The 21567-nt window shown below is 41.6% G+C and overlaps 1 protein-coding gene across 1 annotated transcript in view; it reads right to left on the bottom strand.

Moving 5' to 3' along the window:
* LOC133571002 (caM kinase-like vesicle-associated protein) overlaps positions 1–21567 on the bottom strand; it is an 81638-nt gene that overhangs the window by 15488 nt on the left and 44583 nt on the right. The window contains exon 2 of the mRNA XM_061923940.2: positions 7579–7686. Within this exon, the coding sequence (XP_061779924.2) occupies positions 7579–7673 (95 nt within the window). The 5' untranslated portion in view covers positions 7674–7686. The remainder of the gene's footprint in view (positions 1–7578; positions 7687–21567) is intronic.

The following is a 21567-nucleotide window of genomic DNA, read 5'->3' as shown; positions in this document are numbered from 1 at the left end:
ACACAGATAGACAGACAACATTCACACTCACATCCACACACTAGGGCCAATTTAGTGTTGCCAATCAACTTATCCCCAGGTGCATGTCTTCGGAGGTGGGAGGAAGCCGGAGTACCCGGAGGGAACACACGCAGTCACGGGGAGGACATGCAAACTCCACACAGAAAGATCCCGAGCCCGGGATTGAACCCAAGACTACTCAGGACCTTCGTATTGTGAGGCAGATGCACTTAACTCTCAAATAATGTAAAAAAATATCAACATCATTTTTCAGTCAGTTGAATGCCAATAGTGTGGACAACATGCTTTAATTTACTATGTATTTGTATTTATTAATTAAATTAGATTTTGTAAACAATTTAAAATATGTCTATAAATATCTTGAACAACGTGCTTACATATTTCTACAGATTCTAATTCTTACTATTAAACGTATTGCAAAACCATTGAGCCTGCGGACATCAAAAATAACCAAATAACAATAAATAAACATAATGGGACTAACTCTAAGAAAATATCGCCAAATTCCTACATTTTAATGATGAACTAAATGTACATTAAATAACATACTGCACATTATTTAATTTGCAGCCAAAGAGTTACTGCAGTGGAAGTATTACCAAAAACAACAAACTTGCACAATACTATACATTGAGAACTAAATATAGCCAGTGGTGCATGATGTCCAGTTTAGTTGACACTTAAGTAATCCCAATTTCCTCAGGTACAAAATCAATACTCCTGTCACCTCTTCTCAACATCAAAACCAAATTAGCCATTATGTGTGTGTATTTGCAAAGCTAAAAACACAGGGTGTACTCATTGTGTGTTGTCCTTGAACCAAACAACGTGATTAGAGCGTGATATTGTTATCATAAGCACGAACGCAGACAAACTACTTTTGTATTTATAGCGGCGCCGTGATCACTAGTGTGTGTGTGCCAATGTTTACATCATCGAGTGGTAACCTGTTTACTCGCTTCCTTACTCGTGGAAGTTTATCGCAGATCATAAATCATGCCTCTCACCTGGCTATGTAATCCGACACGATGTTACACTTTGACAGCCAATTTAAACCTGGTAATGGCGAGAACGGAATAACAAGATTCTACCAGTCAGCATCCCAATGACAGCAGACACTGTACAGTAAGTGATGTTTTATTATGTTTGTTGGCTCTCATGAAGTCTGCACTGAGTTGTAATCAACTAACAACTAACGTTGTGATGCGTTTTTTGAATTAATGCGTCGCATATCCTTGAAATTAACAAAATATGTAAATATTACATGTTATAAATTTGCCTGTTATAACATTAAATATATACGTACAGCATGTATATAAGGCCTTAATGGAGGTTTTTTTAAGGGCTTTTAACGGCAGAATAGAGCAGCTCCCTTAGGCCGCACTGTATGCAGACATTTGATCACATTATTTACAATTTTGAATGCATAAATAAGAAAAAACATATGTGTTCTTGTCTTACATAAGTATTGTAAATGATGGGCTTTTTTTTTTATTGCAGTTCCTCTCTAAGGTGGAAAATATTCCTCTAACACAATAATGTTACTTGCTCAATTTGACTGCCAAATATTTGTTACAGGTGGATGAGTTTGCATACATTTAGCACTGGAATAAGGCACCGATAGCTTCTTCTTATTTCGGTGTGGATTCTAGTGGGTGATCAGTGAGGTTTGATGTGTTGATCCCAGGCGTTTTTGTTTTCTTTCTTCGTAGAGTGAGCATTGGGCATTGGTTCAGGCGGCACGTGTGATGTCTTTCTCTGATGAGTAGAGACATCCCGCACGACCAAAGCCATGTTTGTTTACACTGTGAAGGACAGTTTGGAGCATTCTACAAGGAGCGCTTGATTTGTTAACCCTGAGGGGCTGTGTAGCCATTGTTGCTGGACAAAGTTTTTGTTTACATGCCTGTATTTAACCAGTGGTATTGTAAGAAAGCAACAAACTGGATTAAAATGGATCGTACAATAGAAAAAAAAAATAGTCGGACTCACCTCGACGCACAGCAAGGGCTCTGGAACCAGTTCTCTCGAGAGGGGCTGGACTCTCTTCCACTCTGGCGTTGCCAGCAGTGAGAGGCGACGGGCTGGGGTGGCAATTCTTGTTGCCCCCCGGCTCAGAGCCTGCATGTTGGAGTTCAACCCGGTGGACGAGAGGGTAGCTTCCCTCCGCCTTCGGGTGGGGGGACGGGTCCTGACTGTTGTTTGCGCTTACGCGCCAAACAGCAGCTCAGAGTACCCACCCTTTTTGGATTCACTCGAGGGAGTACTTGAGAGTGCTCCCCCGGGTGATTCCCTCGTTCTACTGGGGGACTTCAACGCTCATATTGGCAATGACAGTGAAACCTGGAGAGGCGTGATTGGGAAGAATAGCCGCCCGGATCTGAACCCAAGTGGTGTTTTGTTATTGGACTTTTGTGCCCGTCACGGATTGTCCATAACGAACACCATGTTCAAGCATAAGGGTGTCCATATGTGCACTTGGCACCAGGACACCCTAGGCCGCAGTTCTATGATCGACTTTGTAGTTGTGTCATCGGATTTGCGGCCTCATGTTTTGGACACTCGGGTGAAGAGAGGGGCGGAGCTTTCTACCGATCACCACCTGGTGGTGAGTTGGCTGCGATGGTGGGGGAGGATGCCGGACAGACCTGGCAGGCCCAAACGCATTGTGAGGGTTTGCTGGGAACGTCTGGCAGAGTCTCCTGTCAGAGAGAGTTTCAATTCCCACCTCCGGAAGAACTTTGAACATGTCACGAGGGAGGTGCTGGACATTGAGTCCGAGTGGACCATGTTCCGCACCTCTATTGTCGAGGCGGCTGATTGGAGCTGTGGCCGCAAGGTAGTTGGTGCCTGTCGTGGCGGTAATCCTAGAACCCGTTGGTGGACACCGGCGGTGAGGGATGCCGTCAAGCTGAAGAAGGAGTCCTATCGGGTTCTTTTGGCTCATGGGACTCCTGAGGCAGCGGACAGGTACCGACAGGCCAAGCGGTGTGCGGCTTCAGCGGTCGCGGAGGCAAAAACTCGGACATGGGAGGAGTTCGGGGAAGCCATGGAAAACGACTTCCGGACGGCTTCGAAGCGATTCTGGACCACCATCCACCGCCTCAGGAAGGGGAAGCAGTGCACTACCAACACCGTGTATGGTGCGGATGGTGTTCTGCTGACCTCGACTGCGGAAGTTGTGGATCGGTGGAGGGAATACTTCGAAGACCTCCTCAATCCCACCAACACGTCTTCCTATGAGGAAGCAGTGCCTGAGGAATCTGTGGTGGGCTCTCCTATTTCTGGGGCTGAGGTTGCTGAGGTAGTTAAAAAGCTCCTCGGTGGCAAGGCCCCGGGGGTGGATGAGATCCGCCCGGAGTTCCTTAAGGCTCTGGATGCTGTAGGGCTGTCTTGGTTGACAAGACTCTGCAGCATCGCGTGGACATCGGGGGCAGTACCTCTGGATTGGCAGACCGGGGTGGTGGTTCCTCTCTTTAAAAAGGGGAACCGGAGGGTGTGTTCTAACTATCGTGGGATCACACTCCTCAGCCTTCCCGGTAAGGTCTATTCAGGTGTACTGGAGAGGAGGCTACGCCGGATAGTCGAACCTCGGATTCAGGAGGAACAGTGTGGTTTTCGTCCTGGTCGTGGAACTGTGGACCAGCTCTATACTCTCGGCAGGGTCCTTGAGGGTGCATGGGAGTTTGCCCAACCAGTCTACATGTGCTTTGTGGACTTGGAGAAGGCATTCGACCGTGTCCCTCGGGAAGTCCTGTGGGGAGTGCTCAGAGAGTATGGGGTTTCGGACTGTCTGATTGTGGCGGTCCGCTCCCTGTATGATCAGTGTCAGAGCTTGGTTCGCATTGCCGGCAGTAAGTCGGACACATTTCCGGTGAGGGTTGGACTCCGCCAAGGCTGCCCTTTGTCACCGATTCTGTTCATAACTTTTATGGACAGAATTTCTAGGCGCAGTCAAGGCGTTGAGGGGATCCGGTTTGGTGGCTGCAGGATTAGGTCTCTGCTTTTTGCAGATGATTTGGTCCTGATGGCTTCATCTGGCCAGGATCTTCAGCTCTCACTGGATCGGTTCGCAGCTGAGTGTGAAGCGACTGGGATGAGAATCAGCACCTCCAAGTCCGAGTCCATGGTTCTCGCCCGGAAAAGGGTGGAGTGCCATCTCCGGGTTGGGGAGGAGATCTTGCCCCAAGTGGAGGAGTTCAAGTACCTCGGAGTCTTGTTCACGAGTGAGGGAAGAGTGGATCGTGAGATCGACAGGCGGATCGGTGCGGCGTCTTCAGTAATGCGGACGCTGTATCGATCCGTTGTGGTGAAGAAGGAGCTGAGCCGGAAGGCAAAGCTCTCAATTTACCGGTCGATCTACGTTCCCATCCTCACCTATGGTCATGAGCTTTGGGTTATGACCGAAAGGACAAGATCACGGGTACAAGCGGCCGAAATGAGTTTCCTCCGCCGGGTGGCGGGGCTCTCCCTTAGAGATAGGGTGAGAAGCTCTGTCATCCGGGGGGAGCTCAAAGTAAAGCCGCTGCTCCTCCGCATCGAGAGGAGCCAGATGAGGTGGTTCGGGCATCTGGTCAGGATGCCACCCGAGCGCCTCCCTAAGGAGGTGTTTAGGGCATGTCCGACCGGTAGGAGGCCACGAGGAAGACCCAGGACACGTTGGGAAGACTATGTCTCCCGGCTGGCCTGGGAACGCCTCGGGATCCCCCGGGAGGAGCTGGACGAAGTGGCTGGGGAGAGGGAAGTCTGGGCTTCCCTGCTTAGGCTGCTGCCCCCGCGACCCGACCTCGGATAAGCGGAAGAAGATGGATGGATGGATGGATAGAAAAAAGTCTGGAGACTGTACCGAAACAAACTGGACCCTGTTCCAAAGGCTCGCCATTTAAAAAAAAAAGAGTCAAAATTGGTGGTATTGATCCACTTAAGCACATCCAATAGACGAGATTTGAGCAAGCTACCGAACATGTCCTGTATCTCGATCGTCTATGAAGTCAGTTTTTATACAGGCCAATCATTTCGGAATGCTAAAGGCTTACGGAAAAACCAACTTTGGGTGTGTGCAAGTCCTCTGAATTTGACATCACTGTCGTCCTTTCAGAGGTAAGTCAACATAGGACTTGCCACTGTGTGGTGTCTCTTGGAGAAATTTGTTTCAAACTAAATGTATTCCAAGTCTGAACAACATTGTGCATTAATATGGGATTTTATTTAAATTCTTCAGATATTGATCTATGAATAGGGGTATTGCTTTTTCCGAAATACTGTACGTTGTTCGTAACCCGCAGCTATCTTAGCTAACGCTAAAATCCTGCTAAATGGTTCGTGTGAGTAAAACTGGCTTTGATTCCAACTTGCCAGTGTGAAAATGCCGTGAACACACCATGTACAAGGTGATGGCGTTAAAAGTAATGTTTGATGATCTCACGGCTGCTATTCATCGTCTCTTAATTATCTCACTAACCCGACTTCCTTGGCTTTGCTTCTGCGCTGGAAATGAGACGAATCTCACCAAATCTTTTTTTTTTCCTAAAGCAATCATGACAACCACTGTGGCAGTTAATTATGCCGCACGTTTGTGACACATTTGGAACTCGTTAAAGAAAAAAACACAACTTTAGAGGAGAGTCTTGCATTCAAGCCAATGGAAAGAGTTATTCCGATGCAGTAACACACACGACGCGTTGCGTTTCCACATCACTCTTTCAAGAAAAGCTCCCTCTAATTTTTCATGTGTGTGAGCAAACGCAAAAACTCCCTGAGCTTTCAGTGGAGCATGTGAGCAACATCAGACGTGCACACAGTGGCCATACCAGCAGCACACCTGTCTTAAACCTGACAATTTCAATGTCTTATTTTGATCATCGAATGACTGCAGTCATGTCCATGAGATTATTTTCTAATATACTGTATTTTTCGGACTATAAGTCGCAGTTTTTTTCATAGTTTGGCCGGGCTCCAGTGTGACTTATATATGTTTTTTTCCTTTTGTATTATGCATTTTCGGCAGGTGCGACTTATACTCCGAAAAATACGGTAAGTGATTTGGCCCACTCACAAAGAAAATAACAAACATTTGTTTTTTCATGAGCTATGTACTAGTATTGGATGTCTGGGTGGGAGTCCTACTTTGGAAATCCCATTTAGTTCCCCTTAAACATTCTCGTGTTGCACAATTAGATATAAGCATGGTATAAAGTGTACCATCTTGTAATTTTGTCTGTCAAATATATCTTTTTTATGAGAATTTCTGTAATCTAGTAACAGCATTTAATGATTAATATCCAAAAATTAACATTCTTAATGCATGACAGAAGGATATGCACACATCTGATTGAGGAGTCATAGTGTAAAGACCTCTAATTTACACTTTGTGTGGTGTTGGAGTTGTGCGACTTTTTGTGTGTCTCTAAACGCATCAGTATCTAAGTGCCATGAGTGAGTGTGTTGGTGCAAGTGAGAGAGAGCAAGCGGCTGCTGTTGTTATGACAGATGTCTGAGTTGGTTTAAGCCTGGTTTGTACAGCAGACAATGACCAGTTTTGCTAGATATGTTTTTTCACTAATGTTTTTATGTGTTTACGGCTGACAAACAGTTTTGCTCAATAAAGTGATCGACGGAATTCCTGTTCTCCTAAAGTGTCTCAACAGACGTTACAACAACTGAACAGTGTTGACGAACATTGTTTTATCTGTTGTGGCCGCTCGTTGTCACCTGTCACTCACGGTTGTATTGCAAAATCATGCAGAATACATTGTTGTTTCTTTTGTTTACAGTTCAGATGGGATTCGATTATGTGCGCGGCATAGATTTGCTGTGCGCAGGAGATGTGTGAGCAGTGCGCAATTGCGCAGGCGTGCACCTTAGAGGGAACATTGCTTTCAAGCCCTATATAAAACCAAAACAAAAAAATTTAATAACTCGTTTTTCAGTTTCAATATTTGGGTAATTCAAAACAAAGACAACTCATAACTTTAACTTGATTTAGTTCCAGTCAGCCTGCCTGTCTTATTAATGTTTGGTTTTTTTACCTTTAAATACACGTAAATCTACTTTCGGGTAAACTATGGATTTGCAAAAATGTTGTTGAAATGCCTGTTATTTGTTTCGTCCATTCTCCAATTAGAAAAAATCATTTGTTGTCCGTTTTTTTTGTGGGTCTGGAAACAAATATTGAGAAAACAAGTGAAGTTTTTTTTTATTTTTTAAATATGAAGCCAGATTTGGACGGATATTCCTCCACCCGCTCTGCAGTTCTACGCAACACAACTGCCTCCATAGTAGAGACTAATCACAAACAATAAGATTCATGCATGTAAGAGAAAACCGCTTTTGAATACTGTTGCTTTCCACTTCTGAGAGGACGGCAGTTAGATCCTCGAAATGGTTAACTCTATTCCTGCGATTTCCAATGGAAAAAATAATTCTAATGACAAACAAATTATAAACTAGCGTCCGAGAACAATCTGTGGTCGATCTTAGGGGTTCCACTGTACCTTGGTGTAGACAACTTGTAAACCATTTTCAAAATTCAGAGCAGGTGATTGTTGCAGTACTCACGATTTAACAATTTGACCCATATCATATTTGTCCGTCACGTCCGAAGGACTGTGGTAATCCTTCTTTTCTCCGATTGTTAAACAGCCAAATGGCATGGCCACTCCTGACCTGTGGTGACAGACAGAGGGAGATAGAGACAGATGTAATGAGGTCAAGGTATGATCATTATAAACTACAGATCCACTAAGCTTTACAGTGGGTCAGAATATTCTAGTAAGTGATGACTTGGCACAATGTTTCAGCTACAGATATTCCTGTAATAAAAATAACGACTTTCAAACATCATAAATAGCTTATAGTTACACTGAAGACAGAATTTACAGTACATAGAAACACATTTTACAAGAAAAGGCTGCATCTGGATGAGTATATATTTTTTTGCCTCGATCAACACATGTTGGTTTAATGACATAAACATGTCTATCGATTTCTGCTAATGACACAATAGAGCAGTCACTTAATTGAATGGGACTTGATCAAACAGCTGATTGCTATGAAATAACTTCATTACACAATCAAAGTGATCATCATTGACAAACTACTTGAAAATTATTGACATAAGTAAATATTGTCATGGTTTAACAATTACCACACATTTCAAACATGCATACAGTTACAATATGATACATCACATTTTCCAGTTTCCTATTACATGTCCGAAAAAGAGTAGGAAGAAGCAGAATTTTTCATCCTACCCATTTAAGTTTCATAGAAATTGCTAACGCATGTGTTTGTTCACTTCCTGTGCTCAATTTCTAACACAAACAAATACACAGATATTCAGTAAAGTTCACAGGGTTTATGGGGGGGGTTGAGAATAATTAAAAGTCATTAAATCGATTTAGCAAAAATTAAGGTCTTTTATGACATTAATAAGCATTAAATACAATGTCCAGAGGCATTAAAAATGTAACACAATTATAGGACTACGTCTGTCAATGAAACGATACATGAAAAAGAACTTAACGTTGCGGTCATCGATAGAAGAATAGAATAGAATAGAATGGACTTTATTGTCATTATATTTGCATGTAACGAGATTAAGGACTCCAACTTAAGGTGCGGTAGTGGGAACAAATATGGGGTAAAAATAAATTACACAAGAGGTAATAAAGAAAAAACTAACAATTGAAATAAACAGACTACTATCCAATAAAAATAATAAGCAATCCTGTACAATATACAAAACACTATAGAAATACAAAATACTATACAATATGCAGAACAAGACAAGAGTACCGGAGTAATAAATAACAATCAGTGTCGGACGTATTGCACACAAAGGGTAATATTGCACAGTAGGGTATTAGGGTAGGATATTGTATAGGGGTGAATTATTATTATTATAAGTTAGAGTTCAAGATGGTGACAGCTCTGGGAAAGAAGCTGTCTCTGAGCCTGTTTGTTCTGGCTCTGATGCACCTGTAGCGCCTGCCCGATGGTAGCAGGTCGAACAGGTGGAAGCCAGGGTGTGTGCTGTCCTTGGTGATGCTTTTTGCTCTGTTGAGGCAACGGGAGTTGTGTAGATCCTTCAGGGAGGGGGGCGGGGGGCAGCCGATGATTTTTTGTGCAGACTTTATGACCCTCTGAATCGCCTGTTTGTCTGCTTCAGTGCAGATGGCGTACCACACTGTTATGCAGTACGTCAGCAGGCTCTTGACAGCCGAGCGATAGAAAGTCACCATTAGCTGCCTCTCCAGTCTGTTCTTCCTCAGCACCCTCAGGAAGTGGAGTCTCCGCTAGGCCTTCCGGATGACCGCAGTTGTACTTTGGGTCCAGGAGAGGTCAGCAGATATGAGGGTGCCGAGGAACTTGAAGGAGCTGACTCTCTCCACCTCCTCGCCGTTGATGTAGAGGGTGGCGGGGTCTACAGTGTTTTTCCTGAAGTCAAAGATGAGTTCCTTGGTTTTTGTGGTGTTCAGTGCCAGATTATTCACTGAACACCACGCTGATAGTTTCAAGACTTCATCTCTGTATGCAGACTCACCGCCCCCACTGTAATGGGACCCACCACCGTTGTGTCATCGGCGAATTTGATTATGGTGTTCTCCGGGTGGAAAATGAACTTAACGTTGCGGTCATCGATTAATTGCTACGTCTGTCTTTGTGTTTCTTTGTTTTCATCTCTCACTTTAAAACTGGTTACAACAGATCTTGTAAGTTCTGAAAGCGAGGAAAGTGCTACTCAGTGGCCTAGTGGTTAGAGTGTCCGCCCTGAGATCGGTAGGTTGTGAGTTCAAACCCCGGCCGAGTCATACCAAAGACTAGAAAAAATGGGACCCATTACCTCCCTGCTTGGCACTCAGCATCAAGGGTTGGAATTGGGGGTTAAATCACCAAAAATGATTCCCGGGCGCGGCACCGCTGCTGCCCCCTGCTCCCCTCACCTCCCAGGGGGTGATCAAAGGGGATGGGTCAAATGCAGAGGACAAATTTCACCACACTTAGTGTGTGTGACAATCATTGGTACTTTAACTTTAACTCTAAAGCGGTCACTCTGCTGGACGGCAAAATAAAACGGCTTTGCCATTCTTTGGTTACTGTAGGCATGTACTGTAGTCCTTAGCTCTGACATCATGTCATGTTAATGAGGAAGCTGAGCTTGTTTCATACACGACTCCTCTATTTCAGTCGTCTCCAGTTCAACACACAGGAGCTAATTTGGCTAACACTAGCAAATCTTGTGACACAGGCACATCATGAGACTTACGGTGGCCTCGGATGGACAAACAAGGCAATTCTCACAACAAACCACAACTCGTATTCTCTGACATTCCCGAAGTAAATAAATAGTGCCTTCAGTTACTTTATACATAACTTCCTATCTACTGTACCCATTTTTAAAAACTGTGAGAGTGTAAAATACAATCTATTCAAGATCTTAAATTGACTCAGCTTATTTTAATGCGTCTGATGGGTTTATTGGCATTTTTCCAAATATCATGTCTTCTAAAATGTTTAAATCAATCATCCATTTCCAAACATGCATAATTTCCATTCCTAGTAAGAATAATTTATTATTCCATAAAACCTTTTAACTATTTTTAAAAATTGTATCCTGATTAAGAACATATCCTCCAGTTTGTGGCTTTTCTGAGGCATATTTTTAGAGGATATGCATTTTTACAGCATGTTTTTAAATAGATCAAATTTAAAAAAAAAGACTTCTTGGTATAATGAAAAAACTAATTCTAAAAGAAGTGGCTGGCTGGCTGGCTAACTTTTCAAAACTTGGTGAAAGCCTACTGATTCTAATGCTAGAGAGGTGTTCTGCAGCATGTGCAAAAAGACTTCCAAACTTTGCTCAATGCGGTGAAACCACACATGCTTTTAGGTAATCACAAGTCGGTCATAAAAGGCAGGCAGCAGTTAAAGGTGCCAAATTTCTTTAGCGTGACCAACAAAGCAACTTCTGTTGTCGCCACCACAACTTTCAGGTGCTGCTACCACTACAGAAAAATAGATAAATACAAATAAATTCTCAGCTAAAACAGCCCTGCGAGCCAATTCTAATTCACTAGATAGTAACGGTTCATGTAAACTTTTCAAGAATATCGTTGCCCAATGCTTACAATTGTCTGTATGCAGACAATTGTGTGTGTGTATACAATTGTAAGCTTTTAACTATATATTATAACCATATGCGGTAGGACATAGACATTGATTTTTTTTAATGCAATAAATTGTATTTACTGATACCTATAGAAACCTTGAGTTCACATGAATAGGTAGTTATTAGGTTGTGATTCACAGTTATAAATACAGTATGTGATATAGATGGTAGATTACGTCTCATTTAAAAAATATATGTTTCAAGATACTTACCAGGAACCTTCTTTCTTGTACTTTGTTAACACTTTGAACAGTTTCCTAAATTGGATCATATTATTACATTGACTTCTTTCCATGATTTAATTCCACATACTGATATATTAAAGGTCTTAAGTGCTGTATGTACATACAAATGCTTTAAAAAATGTTCTTTAGGGTTATTATTCTCCTGTTTTATTGAGAGTAATTGTTGTACATTTGTGGGAAGCATGTTGTTGTTAGCTTAGTGCATGATTTTAGCTGAAATCATAGAATTTAAATATTTTTGATTAAATAAATAAAGACTTTTGTATGTTCTCTATAACCATTAGTCATTTATGCAGCGATTGAACAATTTTGGTCCAGGGTTGATCCCTGGGGTATGCCACAAGATATATTTAGAGTTGTTGATGTGTGTTTGCCTAGCTTCACGTAGTTAATCCTATTGGTTAAATGTAATACTTGGTATTTCACAGGAACTAAGAGTGTTGCTAAATTCAGTGTGCAGCAACATTTCCCCAGAAGAGTGAAGGGTAAGATGTATGCGTGTCATGATATCACATGACATCCTTCATGTATCAAACAGACGTATGAATGATGCCCGCAGAAAATGAGCCTTGCACAGAGGAATGACAAATCAAATGTGTAAGAAGGGCAATCTGTTCACTGTAGCTCAGCAGAATGACTTAATGGCGTTTATTAAAACAAGGCTGCACACAGACACGCGCGAGAAATATATGCTACATTTTTTTTGCCGAGTTTTTGTTCTGTGCTTTGTGCGAGTGGGTGACCTTTGCTGGCTATGTGTCACTTTCACTATTGCAGCCATGTAATAAATGCTTAAGCTCGGCAAAATTGTGCCAGATCAAAACATTTTGCATGGACAGTGATTTAAAAGGTAATGCATTCGACAGGAACAATCAAAGTCAATACTCAGGTTAAGTCGTTTGGTAGTAACAGAATATATAAAGTATTATTCAACAAGACTATAGAAAAAAACAATTTAAAGGGTCATATTGTATATTTTTTTCCTGCATTGGTCTACATAACATGTAATGGTGGTGCTTTTGTCCATATTCTGCATAGATTAGGTTTTACAAACCATCTACAAGCTGCTTTCTGACTGTCTCTTGAAAATGCGCTGTTTTGTGAGCGGCCTTATTTACGTGCCGAAGTCCCTTTTAACTGCGCCTTATACTCGTCAGCCATGTTGTAGTTTTTAGCGCTTCCCTATGGAGTCTACTGACAGATATAAGTTATACTACACACTACTTATTAGAGATCGCAACAGTGGAGGATTTTAGCATGCATGTGCATGTACAAGCCAGTCTGCCCCACAATGGGCTGCGTGGCTCAGATGGTAGAGTGGCCATGTCAGCAACTTGAGGGTTCCTGGTTCAAGTCCAGCTTCTGTCATCCTAGTCACGGCTGTTGTATCCTTGGGCAAGACACTTCACCCACCTTGTTCCTAATGGGTTGTGGTTCGCGCTTTGCGTGGCAGCGTCCGCCATCAGTGTGTGAATGGGTGAATGTTACGTATAAAGTAAAGCGCTTTGGGTATCGTGCTGGTATAGTAAAGCGCTATATAGAATACAGACAATTTACAACAGCAGGATTGGGAATGATAAGGAATTTAATGACTACATTGACGATATCAACATCTCTTTCATAGTTGCTGTTAATTATTATTATCGCGGTACTCTTGAACATGCTCATAGCGTGTTTGTACACACACTGACATCTTTTAAACATGTTTTATTTAAAAAAAGATTAAGGAGATCGATCACTTTTTTTCTAGGAGAGCACATCTTGAAGGTTTGATGTACACACGTGTATGGATGAGTTGCTCAGAAAATAATGTGTTTACTGGAGATGTCCGATAATGGCTTTTTTGCCGATATCCGATATTCCGATATCAACCGATAACAATATATACAGTCGTGGAATTAACACATTATTATGCATAATTTTGTTGTGATGCCCCGCTGGATGCATTAAACAATGTAACAAGGTTTTCCAAAATAAATCAACTCAAGTTATGAAAAAAAATGCCAACATGGCACTGCCATATTTATTATTGAAGTCACAAAGTGCATTATCTTTTTTAACATGCCTCAAAACAGCAGCTTGGAATTTGGAACATGCTCTGAGAGAGCATGAGGAGGTTGAGGTGGGCGGGGTTGAAGTGGGGGACAAAGGGTAGCGGGGGGGGGGGGGTATATTTGTAACAGTGTTAAAGTTGTTTACACGGCCACCCTCAGTGTGAACTGTATGGCTGTTGACCAAGTATGGGTGGCATTCACTTGTGTGTGAAAAGCCGTAGATATTATGTGATTGGGCCGGCACGCAAAGGCAGTACCTTTTAAGGTTTATTGGCGCTCTGTACCTCTCCCTACGTCCGTGTACACAGCGGCGTTTTAAAAAGTCATGAATTTTACTTTTTGAAACCGATACCGATAATTTTGAAACCGATACCGGTAATTTTCGATATTACATTTTAAAGCATTTATCGGCCGATAATATCGGCAGTCCGATATTATCGGACATCCCTAGTGTTTACACAAGTTTAGTTTGTGGTACGTTATTTCCTTAATGGGGAAAGACAATGTGTCTTGTATTCATGTTAGCATTTATGATAGCTACCGCTCGTCGCTCCGTGAGTGTATTAAAGTGTGGCTATCAATCCCGGTTTTCTGATAATTTTTATTTAAAGCGATAATGCTAACTGTCGGCAATGTGCCGTGGTTATCAGTAAGACCATTTTGTGTTACATCCCTAACTACAACTTTGGACTACAACTGAATTAAAATAGAAGACTCGCGCAAAGCTCTTCTGGTAAACCTTTACCACATATGGAGATATCCACTGACGTAACTAAGGAAAAATATGCTATTACGTTTCAATTTCCATATGGCTCATTTGGAACAAGTTTGGAAGAAGGCACGATTATTTGATAAATATCTCCGCCATGCATCCATGTTTGAATTCAAATTTCAAGGACTTATGGGGATCCCAAATACACAAAAACAGGTACAAGCAGGTAAGAAAAGTTGTTTTTGCTTAATAGTTTTTGATGCAATTGATGATTCAAAGCCAATACCGTATGTTCCACACTACAAAGCGCACCTGTATATAAGCCGCACCCACTACATTTTGGAAGAGAATAATATATGTTGCAAATATATGTTTTAAACTGAGTCATTTAAACAGAAAGATTTTGTAAATGTTTATTTACATACTTTTAATTGTGTCCAAACGGTGTCTCTAACACGGCAGTAAACGGACTGATAAAAAAAAAAAAAAATGAAGTCCTCTTCATGGACCCACTAGCTGCAGAAGCTGGCTCTCCAATCAACTAAACAGACTCAATAACTCAACGGTGACGTATTGATGAATTTACTGAGGAATTTCTGAAACTGAAACGGTACAAAAATAATGTCATTGTGTGTTAATAATACTAACATAGACACGTGTTAGCATATTAGCCAATGCTAACAATGCGGGCTTGATTACATTACGATAGCACGTACAAATATGCACAGAAACATAACTATAAAACATGTGACGCTTTAAAGGCCTACTGAAATGCGATTTTCTTATTTAAACGGGGATAGCAGATCCATTCTATGTGTCATACTTGATCATTTCGCGATATTGCCATATTTTTGCTGAAAGGATTTAGTAGAGAACATCAACGATAAAGTTCGCAACTTTTGGTCGCCGATAAAAAAGCCTTGCCTGTACCGGAAGTAGCAGACGATATGCGCATGACGTCACAGGTTGTGGAGCTCCTCACATCCGCACATTGTTTACAATCATGGCCACCAGCAGCGAGAGCGATTCGGACCAAGAAAGCGACGATTTCCCCATTAATTTGAGCGAGGATGAAAGATTCGTGGATGAGGAAAGTGAGAGTGAAGGACTGTGGGAGCGATTCAGATAGGGAAGATTCAGATAGGGAAGATGCTGTGAGAGGCGGGTGGGACCTGATATTCAGCTGGGAATAACTAAAACAGTAAATAAACACAAGACATATATATACTCTATTAGCCACAACACAACCAGGCTTATATTTAATATGCCACAAATGAATCTCGCATAACAAACACCTCCCCCCTCCCGTCCATATAACCCGCCAATACAACTCAAACACCTGCACAACACACTCAATCCCACAGCCCAAAGTACCGTTCACCTCCCCAAAGTTCATACAGCACATATATTTCCCAAAAGCCCCCAAAGTTACGTATGTGACATGCACGTAGCGGCACGCATGTACAGACAAGCGATCAAATGTTTGGAAGCCGCAGCTGCATGCGTACTCACGGTACCGCGTCTGTACATCCAACTCAAAGTCCTCCTGGTAAGAGTCTCTGTTGTCCCAGTTCTCCACAGGCCAATGGTAAGGCTTGACTGTCATCTTCCGGGAATGTAAACAATGAAACACTGGCTGTGTTATCCGGCACAACAGTCAAGGGGTGCATTCTACGGCGGGGGTGCGTTATCCGGCACAACACCTGCCGCAATACACCGCTTCCCACCTACAGCTTTCTTCTTTGCTGTCTCCATTGTTCATTGAACAAATTGCAAAAGATTCACCAACACAGATGTCCAGAATACTGTGGAATTTTGCGATGAAAACAGACGACTTAACAGCTGGCCACCATGCTGTCCAAAAATGTCCTCTACAATCCGTGACGTCACGCGCAGGCGCCATCATACCGAGACGTTTTCAGCTGGATATTTCGCGCAAAATTTAAAATTGCACTTTAGTAAGCTAACCCGGCCGTATTGGCATGTGTTGCAATGTTAAGATTTCATCATTGATATATAAACTATCAGACTGTGTGGTCGGTAGTAGTGGGTTTCAGTAGGCCTTTAAGTGTGAATTGTCTGAGTAGTCTTGGGTTCAATCCCGGGCTCGGGATCTTTCTGTGTGGAGTTTGCATGTTCTCCCCGTGACTGCGTGGGTTCCCTCCGGGTACTCCGGCTTCCTCCCACTTCCAAAGACATGCACCTGGGGATAAGTTGATTGGCAACACTAAATTGGCCCTAGTGTGTGGATGTGAGTGTGAATGTTGTCTGTCTATCTGTGTTGGCCCTGCGATGAGGTGGCGACTTGTCCAGGGTGTACCCCGCCTTCCGCCCGATTGTAGCTGAGATAGGCTCCAGCGCCCCCCGCGACCCCAAAGGGAATAAGCGGTAGAAAATGGATGGATGTTTTAGTCATATTGTAAAATTTACAAACGTTGCTCAGAGTGACACTGGACGTTCAACCTGCAGTGAGCAAACTCGTCTAAAAAATGGCACCAGAGCTCGAACAATAACCCACCACTTTGGTGTCTCTGTTTTAATGAAAATTATTTATTGAATACAAAACATTATGGCCGTTAGCGCAGGAAAATCCATAAACTAGCTGCATCTTTTTATAAGCTGCAGAGTTTAAAGCCTAGGAAAATGGTAGCTGCTTATATTCCAGAAAATACTGTACACTGCTGTCTGTGCACTTCATTGAAGCCATAGTGAATGTGTGTGAAAGATTTAGAACTGTGAAACGAAAAACCTTTATCTCAATTATGTCCCTGTTTGCACTGAACAGCTAGAGCAGCATTTACATTTTATCACCCATTCTTCTGACTGTTGTCCATACTACGGACGCACCGTCAATAGCTGGCGGTGCTTTATTACTCAGTTTGTGACCAGTGCTCCCCAGTGGGCCAGCAGTGAAACATTTCAAATTTACGAGCGTTAGAATGGATTGTATTACAGCTCTTTAGGTTTTTCAGCTCCATGCAGGCAAGCTCAAGAGCAAGTGATTTTTTTTCTGGGTTAAATCTGATTGTGAGGCTAACTGCATCTGCATGGTGAATACATTCAGATTAGGATTCTATCTTGTCGGTAGGAAATATATAGTGACTGTTCGATAACATTGCCCTAAAATGAGAAATTATTTTTACATGTTTAATCCAGAGCAGCCATCTTTGAAACAAACTGAGGTATGGTGAAAATGCTCCGTATCTCTGAGTCGTAAATCCGACTTCGAAGGGCGTTCCAGTTGACATTCCGACTAGGAACACGGAAATTCCCACTTCCAATTAGACAAATCAGTGTTAAATTTGTTGGTAAAAAATTCTTGTGTTGTTAACGTCCACCAATTTTCCCTTGACGAAATTAGACGATAATGAATTAAAACAAAAGCATGTTGACTAAAACAACGATTTAGTCAATAAATTAAAACAAGACTTGAGTGTTGACAGAGACGAAATCCAATCAGATGTTATTTCGTTTTGGGATGCGTGCAAAAGCACGAAGGGTATCCAATCAGAACTAGCGTCTTTGTAAGGCACAGTGTTGTGATGACTCCTACTGTACTGAATTACTGTCGCCATTAATGTCGGTAAAGCAGGACCACTGCCGCGTGCTATACCATATGTCCAAAAATAAATACTTAAAGGGGAACATTATCACAATTTCAGAATGGTTAAAACCATTAAAAATCAGTTCCCAGTGGCTTATTATATTTTTCGTAGTTTTTTTCAAAATTTTACCTATCACGCAATATCCCTAAAAAAAGCTTCAAAGTGCCTGATTTTAACCATCGTTATAAATACCCGTCCATTTTCCTGTGACGTCACATAGTGAAGCCAACACAAACAAACATGGCGGAAAGAATAGCAAGCTATAGCGACATTAGCTCGGATACAGACTCGGATTTCAGCGGCTTAAGCGATTCAACAGATTACGAATGTATTGAAACGGATGGTTGTAGTGTGGAGGCAGGTAGCGAAAACGAAATTGAAGAAACTGAATCTATTGAGCCATATCGGTTTGAACCGTATGCAAGCGAAACCGACGAAAACGACACGACAGCCAGAGACACGGGAGAAAGCGAGGACGAATTTGGCGATCGCCTTCTAACCAACGATTGGTATGTGTTTGTTTGGCATTAAAGGAAACTAACAACTATGAACTAGGTTTACAGCATATGAAATACATTTGGCAACAACATGCACTTTGAGAGTGCAGACAGCCCAATTTTCATCAATTAATATATTCTGTAGACATACCCTCATGTCAGCAGGCCAGGGAAGCTAGGGTCGATATTCTTCTCTTGATCATCTTCGGTGTGAGCCAAGACATCCAGGGGGTTTAGCTCGCTCGTCTGCGGGAACAAACTGCCGCCATTGCTTGCCGTGCTACCAAGGACCTTTGTCCCTGAATTGCTCACACACTCCGGCAGATTCAATGTGGGTCTGGCGGCAGATTTCTTTGACTTTATCGTTGGAAATGCATCTGCTTTGAGTGTCGCAGGATATCCACACATTCTTGCCATCTCTGTCGTAGCATAGCTTTCGTCGGTAAAGTGTGCGGAACAAACGTCCAATTTCTTGCCACTTTCGCATCTTTGGGCCACTGGTGCAACTTGAATCCGTCCCTGTTCGTGTTGTTACACCCTCCGACAACACACCGACGAGGCATGGAGTCTCCAAGGTACGGAAAACAGTCGAAAAAACGGAAAATAACAGCTGATTTGACTCGGTGTTTGAGAAAATGGCGGATTGCCTCCCGATGTGACGTCACTTTGTGACGTCATCGCTCCGAGAGCGAATATTAGAAAGGCGTTTAATTTGCCAAAATTCACCCATTTAGAGTTCGGAAATTGGTTAAAAAAAATATATGGTCTTTTTTCTGCAACATCAAGGTATATATTGACGCTTACATAGGTCTGGTGATAATGTTCCCCTTTAAAAACAAACTACTTTTGTAATAGACAAGCCCAGCTTACCCGCCAATACATACTGTACTGTACAGTTCACTTTAATCGATTCAGTTTTTTAAACAACTTATTCCAATGTTGTTGAACATAAACAAATGATTTCTCCAAGTTATGCAGTTCAAATTGCCAACAGTTCATGTATCTAACTTTGTGTTCTCATTACATTCTTAATGTTAAGATTTGAGCATCAAATATTTGCACTTTCATGTTTATGTTCTATTTCCATTATATCCTGTTACATACAAGTAATTATTTTAATACACGTGTACACACTGCGCATAATTTCATTTTACACTCTGCTTAGAAAAAGGAAATACTTTGTACTAGTGTTGTCCCGATACCAATATTTTTTTCGGTACTTTTCTAAATAAAGGGGACCACATAAAATTGCATTATTGGCTTTTTTTAACAAAAAATCTTACGGTACATTAAACACATGTTTCTTATTCCAAGTTTGTCCTTAAATAAAATAGTGAACATACTAGACAACTTGTCTTTTATTAGTAAGTAAGCTAACAAAAGCTCCTAATTTAGCTGCTGACGTATGCAGTAACATATTGTGTCATTTTCCATTCTATTATTATGTCAAAATTATTAAGGACACGTGGTAGAAAATTAATTATTAATCTACTTGTTCATTTACTGTTATTTACTTAATTTCTCTTTTAACATGTTCTGTCTACACTTCTGTTAAAATGTAATAATCACTTATTCTTCCGTTGTTTGGATGCTTTACATTAGTTTTGGATGATACCACAAATTTGGGTATCAATCCAATACCAAGTAGTTACAGGATCATACATTGGTCATATTCAAAGTCCTCATGTGTCCAGGGACATACTTCCTGAGTTTATAAACATAATATGATAATATTTTTAAAAAGAAAGAAGATTTTGTGGTACTAAAAAAATATTGATGTAATCATAGTAGTATCGACTAGATACGCACCAGTACTTGGTATCATTACAGTGGATGTTAGGTGTAGATTCACCCATGGTGTTTCTTTACATAGTGACGCCGGTGAGCTACGGTGTGTAGTGAAGCATGTTTAGCTATTCCTAGTCCTACAGGGATGATACTTGTAAGAAATGAATGTTATATGTCGCCATGGAGGCGAGGATTAGTGATTTAGAAGTAGCTACAACACTGCAGGCTGTGGATGGACCTTAGCCGCTAGCTAGCTATGTCTTAAAGCACCTCTTCCTGAGGGTATTTCAATTTTATAACTTCACTTTTATCTTTAGTTTTTAAGCCAAAATGCATCCGTTCTCCCTTTTCTGTCTACACACTGTGTCTGTTTGTAAGTACTCCGAGATTGTGCGCTGCCGAACATGCTCGTCTGCTCGTAAACCAGCAATGTCATGACGTGACGACGACGGGGGGCGGGTGGTTGATGGACCGGTACTTTTTAGAAGCGGAATAGTACCGAATATGATTTATTAGTATCGTGGTACTATACTAATACCGGTATATCGTACAGCCCTCCATTGTACCCCACCATGCACCTAAATTAACCCAGCTCGTTTGTTTAATAAAATGGTGGACGATCTGCTCGACAATTTGCATACAACACCTTATTGAATGCACATTCAAAAATTACCCCCCCAAAATTCTGAGGCTTTAATGAGTCTCTTAATCAGAATTGATTCTGAAATAATGTGAGGTACCATATTCAGATTTGTTGAAATGCATCTGTATATGCTAAGTTTTGCAGAGTTTATTTATTATGTTGTACTCTAATTGTAATAACCTTAATAAAAGTGTTATCAAAACAACTTCAAAGATGTGTTATCCTTTATACTTTATATTTTAGTCGACGAAATGTACTCTTAGGCCACGTCCACACGAACATGGGTAGTTTCATAAACGCATATGTGGGGTTAAAACGATCTTCATTCACACAGGTGTGGTTGCAAAACTGTCTAATTATCTACACACAAACACATACATCTGCTGTCAGAGCACAACCTCGACGTCTTCAGAGGTTGCACAAGTCTCCGTTTGAGCTGTGTACACTCTTACACTAAGCGAAAAGTTTTGGAACTCTCCACCTTGGCCAGCGCTTGCAAAAGTCTGCATTTTTAAGGACAAAAATATGCGTTTGCGTGTGGACAAGTGGTCTAAACGCAGTATGCGTTTAATAAGAATCTGTGTTCGTGTGGACATGAGCTAATTTTAGTCGACTAAAATATTGAGGTATTTAGTCGATGATCAATTTAGATCAGTGGTTCTTAACCTTGTTGAAGGTACCGAACCCCACCAGTTTCATATGCGCATTCACCGAACCCTTCTTTAGTGAAAAATAAAACGTTTTTTTTTTTTTTTTTCAAATCCAAGACAAAGTTCTATGTTTTTTTACTGGTGCACAAAATGAACCGTGCATGAACATCATCTTGTTCAAA

Source organism: Nerophis lumbriciformis, linkage group LG28, assembly GCF_033978685.3.
Source record: "Nerophis lumbriciformis linkage group LG28, RoL_Nlum_v2.1, whole genome shotgun sequence".
Taxonomy (NCBI): Eukaryota; Metazoa; Chordata; class Actinopteri; order Syngnathiformes; family Syngnathidae; genus Nerophis; species Nerophis lumbriciformis.
This window is presented reverse-complemented; position numbering and strand designations above follow the sequence as displayed.